At 46.2% G+C, this 10,843-nt stretch overlaps 5 protein-coding genes across 5 annotated transcripts; 2 read left to right on the top strand and 3 right to left on the bottom strand.

The window, feature by feature from the left end:
• Positions 1–24: 24 nt before the first annotated feature.
• On the bottom strand, positions 25–1,410 carry TrAFT101_009784 (uncharacterized protein; the record flags this gene model as incomplete). Its single annotated transcript, XM_024905200.1, has 1 exon — positions 25–1,410. The coding sequence occupies one exon, from the start codon at positions 1,408–1,410 to the stop codon at positions 25–27; it is 1,386 nt and encodes a 461-aa protein (XP_024761283.1).
• A 607-nt stretch (positions 1,411–2,017) lies between these two features.
• TrAFT101_009783 (uncharacterized protein) lies at positions 2,018–3,832 on the top strand. Its single transcript, XM_066128758.1, has 4 exons — positions 2,018–2,817; positions 2,876–3,106; positions 3,163–3,325; positions 3,379–3,832. The coding sequence occupies exons 1-3, from the start codon at positions 2,659–2,661 to the stop codon at positions 3,262–3,264; spliced, it is 492 nt and encodes a 163-aa protein (XP_065984880.1). The 5' UTR covers positions 2,018–2,658; the 3' UTR covers positions 3,265–3,325; positions 3,379–3,832.
• On the bottom strand, positions 3,579–3,877 carry TrAFT101_009782 (uncharacterized protein; the record flags this gene model as incomplete). Its single annotated transcript, XM_024903856.1, has 2 exons — positions 3,579–3,790; positions 3,838–3,877. The coding sequence occupies 2 exons, from the start codon at positions 3,875–3,877 to the stop codon at positions 3,579–3,581; spliced, it is 252 nt and encodes an 83-aa protein (XP_024761285.1).
• Positions 3,878–5,445: 1,568 nt separating this feature from the next.
• TrAFT101_009781 (uncharacterized protein) lies at positions 5,446–6,925 on the top strand. Its single transcript, XM_066128757.1, has 4 exons — positions 5,446–5,464; positions 5,536–5,816; positions 5,895–6,063; positions 6,145–6,925. Exons 2-4 carry the CDS (start codon positions 5,814–5,816, stop codon positions 6,780–6,782), a joined length of 810 nt encoding a protein of 269 aa, XP_065984879.1. The 5' UTR covers positions 5,446–5,464; positions 5,536–5,813; the 3' UTR covers positions 6,783–6,925.
• Positions 6,926–7,228: 303 nt separating this feature from the next.
• TrAFT101_009780 (uncharacterized protein) lies at positions 7,229–10,644 on the bottom strand. Its single transcript, XM_024909767.2, has 7 exons — positions 10,486–10,644; positions 9,341–10,430; positions 8,846–9,284; positions 8,624–8,793; positions 8,327–8,569; positions 7,768–8,084; positions 7,229–7,606 (listed from the first exon to the last, which is right to left on the bottom strand). Exons 2-5 carry the CDS (start codon positions 10,134–10,136, stop codon positions 8,544–8,546), a joined length of 1,431 nt encoding a protein of 476 aa, XP_024761288.2. The 5' UTR covers positions 10,137–10,430; positions 10,486–10,644; the 3' UTR covers positions 7,229–7,606; positions 7,768–8,084; positions 8,327–8,543.
• Between the last annotated feature and the right edge of the window lie 199 nt (positions 10,645–10,843).

Below are 10,843 nucleotides of genomic sequence, written 5' to 3'. Positions count from 1 at the left end.
AAGCGTTCTATATCTCACAGTCATTCACCCCACATGCGGAATAAAAGCCATCCAGTCAACCGTATCAAACGCACCCGCCTGCATTGATCTTAAACCAAGCAATGGCTCGACGAGGATATAAGCCCTCGCTGTGGCGTAGATGAGAGCAATCGGGAGGATGCTCCAAAACTCCCAGACCAGAGGAAGCTGTTTTGGAGCCCAGGGCTCTTCTTCTTTTTCTATATCGCGCTGCTGCTGCTGAGGCTCTAATGTAGACAGCCCGCCTTCTGATGTTGCGGCTTGCGTTTCGACTAATACATCCTCGACTACTGTTACTGTTACGTCCGATTTTTTATCCTCCTTTTTAAACATTCTTGTCCAAATTTTTTGTTCACTACCGTATCGCTGCAAAATTGCGCCTGCCTCTAGGACCCAGAACAGAGCCGTTGTGCCTACCAGGATCAGGCTAGATACTCTCCAGAGGATCTGCTCGACTTGAGATGGAAACTTGAAGTTCCACCCGGTCAGGTGTACGGATGCATAGACCATAGTGGCGAGGCACAAGTAGAGGCTCTCTAAAGTCTCCAGCCAAGGTAGCCTGCTATCGCCAATGCGAGGTAGAGGACGCTCATGGGGACCGACAGGCAGTTTGATAAATGGTTGTATGTTGAGAGCCCAACTCGGTGTTAAGTCGTCTACAAAATCGAGCGGTGTCTGTTGGTAAGGCCGTGCAGCAACTGGGCCAGCTTCACGGAGGGCTTGATCCATAGTTATAGACATATTGATTCGAATAGGATAACGGACATCTTGGGGTTTGGACATCCAGCAGATGCTAGTCATGATAGAGCATACGACAATAGCAACGGTCGATAGTTCTATCGTTGTTACTGGAAGCTTCTGAATACCACGTGCAATGCATTGCACAATCAGGTAGCCAACCTGAAAGCAGGTGATGAGCTTGGCGACGGTGTCCTTCTTGGACTTGTCCAAGAGTTCTTCGTCTGATATAGCAGGAAACTCGATGTAACCGCGTGACATCAGCCAGAGTATATGCTTCGAATTTATAGGGAACGGTGCTCCGTTAAGGGGCTGCAGCTCGAATCCGCCCATGTTGGCATAGAAGCCATGTCGGTATGTCCATGAGGTGTGTCCGAGAGCATGGAACGCTTTCACGGAGTCTCGAGCAGCGGCGAGTTGGCCGGCAGCCGCTGTGAGTAAGAAATCGGGTCCGGCAATAGCAATGGCCATCCACAAGATCTTACGACCTTGGATGCGTAGTATGCTTTCGTTCCTAGCAGGTAAGTTGAGGCAGAGAATAGTAAAAGTACACAGAAATGTGGTGAAAATGCAAGTCCATAGTATATCCATGGTTCCTCGGCCGTCCGGGGACATTGTCCAGCCGTTAACTCGCACATCTGCACTGGAATTCATGATTACATAAAATAGCGAGCTGTTTCTGAGCTCAACGTCATGGAAGTTGACGGGCCGTTTAGGAAGAAGTATACAAGGAGTGTATGTTACATTATATTCCAACTCCTCCCATGACCGTACTTTCTTACATTATGGCGTACGGAAGCTAGATCGACGTGAATGTTCATGCCTTCTCCGAAGACTTCTCATCTTCTATTCCTCCGACATTAGTTCCAAGTTTGGGTTGAGCATCCTTTAGACCTACCGACACTGCATGCCGAGTCAAAAGCGTAATGTCAAGATAGGATATAGGACTCGGGGCTATCCTTGGCATTGAGCACTCTTGACTATTTATAACCTATTCAACTGTTAAAGGGCCGAAGGCTGTGCTACTAAAGACAAGATGAAGTCGTAAGAATAGGTATAATCATAAGACTGGAAGGTGTAAATGTGCCCAAATGCAGTCAAGTGTAGTTGAATCCAGGTTGTTGAACCAATGAGAAGCTTATCCGAATCTAACTAGTATCTGACCACCTGCCAGTGCTGTCACTTTGTTTATTTGTGGGCCCCAGTCGGATATCTACAAAATATCTCATATGCATATATTAGGACTTGTCGAACCAATGATGCTCTATCATTATTTATTAATAGCTGAGTTCTTCTGGGTCCCTGCCAGGGTTGAGCTTTCATAAAACTATTCAACTGCGGTCTATCCCCAATTTTGTCTTCGCCTCTCACAATATCACTAATCGTCAGCCTTATATGATAGCCACGATTTGTTGGACTATATCCCCTTCTGTCCCTCGGCTGCCGCTGGTTCTTCTTTCAGCAATCTCTCTCTCTCTTGATATTAGAGTTTTCAGCTCAACATCCAGATGGCTTTGTATAGGCGCTTATCTCCGACCGGCGCTGACGGTATAAACATCGATGCTGACAGCGACAACTAGAACGACCATCAGCAAAGACCCAAGACGACACGGCGCCTGCTGACCTCCGCGGAAGTTCCGCCCTGGTATGGCCACAATGCCTTTATCTGTACTGGCTATCGCCCCATTACCGGTTCCGTTAAGCTGTGCTTTGAGAGTCTAGGATACGTTCACAATGAAACAGCCAACATCTACACTCATCTGGTGCCCGTGGTGATCGCTGTTATAGGCAACTATGGTCTACATGTATATTTCAGCTCCCACTATCCTAATGCATCATGGATAGATCAGTTGGTGTTTCACATATACTTATTGACGTCTGTTATATTTTGGAATCTCGTCCATGTATAACATGCTGTTGTGTCATTCTGAGACATACACGATCTTATGGGCGCGGTTGGATTACACTAATATCGTTGTCCAGATCCTGGCATCTTTTGTTTCCGGCATTTACATATGTTTCTACTGTGAACCTAACTTACAAAAACTCTACTGGACAATGGTATGCTGCACTTACCCCAATGCTGGATTGTTTTTCGATGCTAACTACATATCCTCAGATCGGCTCACTAGGATTACTGACTGGTATTGTGGTTGTGAGTCCCAGATTTCAGAGTCTCAAGTGGCGGATGTTACGGGTCTGTACTTTTGTCACTACTGGCTTCACTGCTTTTGTGCCTATTCTACATGCTGCGACAATCTTTCTATGCGCTCAGCTTGATAAGCAAGCTGGTCTCCGCTACTATTATCTTGAAGGCGTCGCAATATTGACAGGAGTATTCTTTTATGTTGTGAGTGTCTCTTATTCCCAACCACCATGGCGAAGCTCGCTGCTAAGTAGTCTTAGACCCATCTTCTGGAGTCTCGAAAGCCCGAGATATACGATATTTGGGGTGCCTCTCACCAAATATTTCACAGCTTCATGGTGCTAGGAGCTATAATACACTGATATGACATTTTAAACGCTTTTGATTGGAACTATAATAATCCGCGGTGTGCCTTAGCTTGTGGTAGGTGGCAATTAGAGTTATGCGCAGAAAATAATAAGCTTATTCTTGGCTAGACTTTATTCTATACTTGAAAGGTGAAAAAAAGTTATCAGCTAATGGGATATATCTTTACCAGCACTACTATGAGATAATATTTGGCCAACTTTTTGTTAACGACTCAATGCATGGGAATAAAGTCTCTTAAAGAACAGCTGTAGCTTCGATAATTCTGATGAGGGATCCATAGTTGATTCCAGCCTGAGCACTCATCTCTTTAGATGTTTGCGATTCCCTGGGTAGATCTTTGGGTAGCACAGCTTTCCAAAGTATCTCTGGGTTTATCTTCGATCGTAGGGTCGGAAACAACATGCCGAGCGGTAGAAGCAACGTGACGAAGAGGTGTCCATGGATCATCTTTACCAGATTGGGATACCCACTGTTGCATCTGAGGGCTGGTTGAGGCTTGAACTCGGTTTTCCCTTTTGACTTACACTAGTTAGCATAGATATATCTTTCAGGAACGCGCTACTTACTCTCATCATGCCTCTCTTTGGTGTCTGAAGGTCCAGCCATTTCCAGACTCCAAAACCTCTATTTATTGAGCTGATATAAGTGATGGAATGAATGCGTCAAAGAAGGGTCTTAATGAAAAACGTTTATAGAGAGAAGAGAAAAAGTGCCCAATAAGTTTTGGGCTGGATAAGAAGAGAATGAAGAATGCGTCTCGGATTGTCAAAAGCGTGCTGGAAGGAATTATGGCTAAATATATATGGCAGCAGTCGCTATCAAAGTCATTTCTTAGCACTCAAACCCCTTGGCACTCTCGGTGCCATGCGTATATGACTAAATAAGAATGTCACAGGTGATTTTTTTTGATTGGATAGTTGAACCACACAGGGCGTAGCGTTCATCCGTGCTAGTTCGCATGCATAGCCACCAGACGGGCTGAATTCACCTTTCTGACAGGCGAATGAAAGCGCTTTACGGTAGCAGACTTGGATCAACATGTCTAACAATAATCCAAGAATCGACACACTAGAAGCGCGAGCTATTCCGGAAACTTTTGAGAAAAGGAAACCCACCGCCACCGAATGGCTCAATGTTTTACCATCGCCGTATTTGACTTAGTAGCGGTTTGCATATGTGACGCTTTCTTTTAACATTGCTATATAGGCTATGTGATGCTCCGTTCGAATCACCCTGGTGTCAAACATTACCGTGACATTCTCTACAGAATATAGAGGTTAAGGCCATGGCCGCTCAAAGGCTGTGCTATATATTTGCCATACTGAAAAGCTTAAGAGAGGCTCGTCAAGCAGCAACAAGGCATCAGTATTAAAACGTAGGAATGTAACTCTACTACAGAAACAACTGCTAGCCTAAGTAAACGAGCAATAAGGGTTCGATAATACGTCCTTTCATAGCCTAAGGCTCCTATTGTCTTGAGATACGTGTATGTTGCAGGCTGGATACAAATGTGCTGCTCGTTTCAGAGCAAATGTCTCCGTGATATACACTTTGACATCTGATTCATCTCTAGGCCGCTATTGACGCGATTCACCTGGAGTGACTAGAAATTAAAGGGGAAGCACATTCGTATATTGTGATAATTGTGGAGAGCAGCGGGATGAATGGATGCGAACACCAATCAGAAAATTAAACCTGTGGTTTCTGTTGATATCTATTATGTACCTACCAGGAAACGAAAGTCGAAGCATGCAGCAAAACATGCACGAGGCTTGCCCTGATTTGGAAAAACAATTATTGGACAGTACGTGCATGAGGCTTGCCCTGATTTGGAAAAACAATTGTCGGACAGCACGTGCATGCAGTAGCGCAGGTATGTACATTGTAGGGATGCCACTATTACTTGTATCCACTCAATACTATTCTTGCTCGCAGACCCTGGCGGCGATGTGCCCATCTGTGCCCATCTGTGTCCATCTGCGCCCATCTGCACCCTGTGCCTAGAATCTCCTGGAACTTGATGATGGTCTGTGCACTACATACATGTATACTGTATAAATACATGTATGTATAGATAGGTTATGTAGTGTTCGATGCTGTCCAAAACATGTGAAGGTCTGGCCCTTGAAGGATGAAACCATAGAAGAATGAAAAGCGGAAGATACCCCTTTGCTGACCTTTCTCATACAGTGTGTATCACTCCAGTACAGGCCGTCCTAACCCTTCCTTTCGCTGCTCGTCTTGCCGCTAACCTCTTGGCGTAGTGTAGCCTTTTGATGTCTCTTTGATACTCGGATTTCGTCCTTATTGTCAAATGCCAACCCTTGTAAAACGGTCTTTGATGGTATATATACCCCAGACAATCCTATCTAGATGTGGAAATGGTTGGTTCAGATATGCCTATATTTGTACTCATAGATACGCATAAGTATCCTCTACTCTGATGAGGATCGTGTGGTTGAGTTCGGATGGTGTATTCCCATTTCAATTGAAGCAGCTTTGAGTCCTAGTAGGCACTACTAGTCCTTGACTGGTATCGACAATGGTAGGGCTTCCATCGTTTGTGACGCTTGACTAACCACTCATACCACGTTCATACTGATAATCTTGTTTCTCCATATAGAATAGTTCTAGCGAAGAGAACCAAGCCAAATACTTATTAGATGTTTTATGGAAGGATAAAAATAGGCCTTATAGATCCAGAGTTGAAGAATGTTCACTGGATATTGCGTTGGATGACGAGGGCGACTATGGTGAAAATGTTGAAGAATGCAACCCAGAGAGCAATCTGCGTGAGTAGTCATTTCCTTCTCTGCACTATGGCACCTCTATCCTTGTGAATGACGATTTTGGGTTAACGCCAGTGCTACCAGCTCTCGTTTTTCACGGTTCACCCACTCCCAAATCTATTCCAAACAATGGGACACCATCGTTTGCGGCGGACACTCCACGACCAAAAACTCCTACAACTACGTCGAACTTGAGTCCCGCGCCGTTTTTACGCGACCAATCCGGCCCCAATTCACGCAGGAATCACATCAACAATGCAGTGGATAACACCGGTTTATTGCACAACCAAGGTATGCGGTACTACTGCCCAGATTGTAACGCAGATTTTAAGCTCGAGAAGACCCTTCGGCGGCATATAGAAACCGCCAATGCCCATCGGTTGTCAGCATTTCAATGTTGCTGCGAGCTATCGTTCGGTCGCAAGGACAATTTTCGCAGCCATCTCGAACGTAAAAAGCCCTGCGACCCCATCGCGCCGTTTCTCTGCTCGTGTGGATACCAAGTAGAAAGCAGCAACCAAGATTCAGTTGGCTTAATATTGAAGCATATCAAGGCCTGTGGGCGTAAGCGAGGCCGACCGAAGAATCAACTGCCGCTCGTTCCTCTCGTTGCAAAACTAAGCGAATATGTGTGCCGATTACAAGGCGCAGCTGTCGGTGGCAAAAGATTATCTCAATGCTCGAGTTCATCAGCTATAATTGGTTTCGATTGTAGCTTATGATTAGTATTGTACAGATCGGGGTGATTATATAGACTGAGGTAGGCAGCAAAAATTAGCCAACGAAATATAACGTCGAGGGAAAGTCTGCCTTCAGAGATAATTCCTGGATATTGTTTATTATTAAATTAATTTTTAAATAAAGCAAGCTAAGTGTATACCTGTTTCTACTGATATAATTTTAATATAACCTCTATAGATTAAATAAAAGTAAATCTATTACTGATATACAGGTTAGGTATACGGAGTATATAGTTTGTAAATATAAATAGTACCTACCTAATGTATATTCAATGTCGATAATGCGCTACCTTACTTATGTACCTATGTACCTACTTGTGGGTACCTATGCAATGGTTCGGCTCTCAAAATGGCGCTAAAGTGCCAAAATTTAACGGCCGTTAAATTTTGGCATTTTAATGCAAAGTTGGGCGGAGAAGGTATGGACTCTCCGCTCGTAGCTGCAGGTTGCGAAACAGCTGATTCGTCTTGAATTGTTACATTGGTATATTCAAGTATGCCGAAGTCTCGATTGATGAAGATGGGAAGGAAGGATGATAGATGGTTTATATAGATATAATATAGGTTCGAGAGCGGAGGAGTATTTCAAGACTTCAACTAGCTATCTAGAGACACTACTAGGCAATTTCAGTACCATAGAAGAATGCGTTAGCAAAATGGTTTGTCATCTTTCTGCTTTCTTTCAGGGATGACAAGATGAACTATCAAATTTTTAATGCGAAAAGTATGTATCCGGCGGTCTTTGAGCAGCTTCTGTAACAAGCGTAACGCTCATCGATTCTAACGACGATACTGAAGAAGAAGAACTGGGGTCTGCTGTGAGTTTTCAATACGCTAATGGTAACCACATGGGCTCAGCTTGATCTTGAAGATGGCAGTGCATCAAAAGACTGCTTCGCACGAGGTTGGTTATATCGTAACCCCATCTGACAATCGTCTGCTAAAAGAAGCTGTAGGGATTTCTCACCTTTATAGCATATCTCTCCTTTTGCAGGGATGGTTTCGCCCGCCGTGCCTCTACGTCTTGCAACATAGGTGTTTTTAGGCCCAATCCAAGAAATAGTGGCCCATATTAGTAGTCGTCGACAGCGTAGTGAGAAAATTCAGATTAAAGACTGGTTCGAGTATCTACGCGATTGGGTTGGAGAAAAGCCTGCCAAGGAGCACTTCCAGAAATGATGAACGGTGAAACTATGAATTTGGAGGATATGAAGACCGCTTTCGATGGAATTCGACCTAAGGAACGGCGGGTGCTGGATATGAGATTTGAGGAATCGAGCCTCGCTGCTGGTATTGTCAGTAGTGCGAAAGAGCAGTCTGAAGTAGCGAAAGAGGGATTGAGAAATGGAGATAAAATTGTGTGGCATTCGAGGTTGGTGAATTGCATGATGCAGCACAAGGAGATACTCCATCTTGTAGATTGAGATGGTAAAAGAGTAAACAATGAAGACCAAGAAGCGATGAAGTGACTAAAATCTGGGTACCCAAGAAGAAGCAAGCCCACAAAGTGAGAATGAAGCACGTACTTACTCCTCGTACGCCCAGCAGATTGATGCTGTGTCATGTACGGGACATACTGGTCCATATAAGTCCCCCTCCCCTATATATAGGTACACATTACACTTATTTTCAGCTGGTTTTTGCTATAAAATATCCAATATAGCTTTACTTCAAAGTTATCCTAAATTATCCTGTTTTCTACCCAGACAGTTCAAGTTCATTTTGGAGCAACATCTGTAAGAATTACATGACAAACATCAGATTGGTATCTACATTGACACGTTAGAACGGTTCTAATATGTATAGCCACAAAATGAACATACCTAGAGGATGGCTGCAAGACAGCTGTGGCTTTTGAGTATACTTGGTCTCGAGAATTTCTCGGATACTGTTGAGCAGCTCGACGTAGCTCTGTTTGGGATTGGCTTTCAGGGCGGTAATGAAAGCCCATGACATGGCGCCGGTGGCTTCGGTTCCGACAAAGGCGTCAGCGCTGTAAACTTGAGTCAGCAGTAAATTCCATAGGTATAGAGCAGAGCACGTACGATGTCTGATCATCCTTGCTACCGGACCACATAACGACATCTGCTGATGAGGTCCGCGTAGCCACCGTCTTCTTGTAAGCTTCATCCCCGCTGAAGGCCTGCTTCGCGAAACCCATGATGCTGCTGGCGACACCGGCTATATCACCTGAAGCATACGAGGTTATGGCACCCAAGAGACCTTGGCCGGCTTCCTTGGCCAAGTTGGGCTCCTTGAGAACACCTTTTGTAGAGTACACATAAGGTAAATCCATGACGGTTGCTGAGTGACATGAGTCGAAAATGGCTGTAAGGCGAACTCCCGCCTGCAAGGGCTTAACGACACGGAAGTGAATCTCATCATCTACCAAATGTCCAGCTTGCTGAAAGTCGACGGGGTATATGACTTCGTCGAAGCCGTCATCCTCATCACCGTCTAGATCTTCGGTTTGGCCACCGTGGCCTAGGAGCGAGAAAAAAGTCAGTATACTAACTAATACCATCGAGACCTTTGCTTACCAGAGTAGTGAAGGAATAGGGAGTCATTGGGTTGGGCGTCTCTGACAAGCCAGCCCATAGCGTCTTGGATGTTTGCCTTTGTTGGCCGCTTTCTGGGCTCGTTTTGGTCATCGGTCAGAATAACCATGTCCTCGCGCCTATAGTTGTACTTTTCGATCAGGAAGGACGACACGTTGTGAACGTCGTTGATGCATCCCTTCAGTTCAGCTTTGCTGCCGAAGTAATTGATTCCAATCAGCAGTGCCTTTCGCCTTCCCGTACAGTTCGAATATTGGAACGTATAGCCGGACGGCGCACCATGGCCAAACGGAACAGGATTGGAAGGTGGTGGCGCGCCGGCTCTCGCGTGCGAAGCGGTCGGAGGGATGAGAGGATTGCCGTGAGGATCGAGGCCTGGAGGTGGGTGATGCGAACCGGGATATTGATTGAGATGACCGCCGTTGTATCCGCCCTGCGGCGGCCCATATCCTCCATGCTGCGGCGGAGGCTGTTGGTAAGAGCCGTAACCACCGTGTTGAGGAGCGCCGTAACCGCCGGGAGCAGGCGAGCCGTATCCAGGCTGCGGGGGAGGTGCGTGATAACCTCCATAGCCGCCCTGGGGAGCGCCGTATCCTTGCTGGGGGGGAGCAGAGTTGTAGCCTCCCTGTCCACCATAACCGCCGCCGCCATAGCCGGGCTGTGGAGGATAGTTGTTGTTGTTGTTGTTGTTGTTGTTGTTGTTGTTGTCGTATGGGTAGCCACCACCGCCGCCGTGATGGCCCGCGCCGTGGTAGCCTTGGCCAGGGTATCCGGACATGGCTAAGAGGAACCAATCGATCGATTGAGGGGGGAGGAGGTAGGAGGATATGGTACGAGAAGAGAAGAAGCGACAGCAATGCTGCTGAAAACACTTTTATTGGAGCGAGACGGTTCGAGCGAGCTGGAGATGGCTGTATTATGAGTATGGCCTCCCCTCTACGTGTAACTAGCTTGGATCGGCTTCGCGTGTAAGCAATTGGAGGCAGTGCCAGTCTCTTCTACCAATAACACCAGAGCATACCAACGTCCGGCTTGGCGGGCCCCGTAGCCCTCTGGGCTGTCCTATTTGGCGCTGAGATGCTAGACTTGTACCGCATATTCCCGCCATGGCTGAGACGTTTACCTACCTAGTACTAGCTGTAGCCATCATGATCAATTCTGTGGCTGTGCATGTATATCCCATCATTGCATCGCGTTCGCTGCATGGCACGAGGGCCTGCAATGCCTTGTAGGGCGTATTTCTACTTGGCTGCCGCTTGCTGTCGTCCGAAGTTATAATTAGTTTCCCCTTTCGTCCCATCAGACTGCATGTTGGTTGCTCTGTTTTACGTGCGTGGGGATCAAAGCATGGGCTCCCGTCTCGTAGCCGCCAGACGTGTAAGTGTTGGTTGGTACATGTAGCCTGCTCTGCCCCTCATTGTGCACATCCAGGCTCTTCTGCCCCTCCATCAGCAGAGTACATGGTAGCTGGACTACATGTACTCC

This window comes from Trichoderma asperellum, chromosome 6 (assembly GCF_020647865.1).
Source record: "Trichoderma asperellum chromosome 6, complete sequence".
Classification (NCBI taxonomy): Eukaryota; Fungi; Ascomycota; class Sordariomycetes; order Hypocreales; family Hypocreaceae; genus Trichoderma; species Trichoderma asperellum.
Note: the sequence above shows the minus strand (reverse complement) of the source record. Positions and strands in the feature narration are given on the sequence as shown.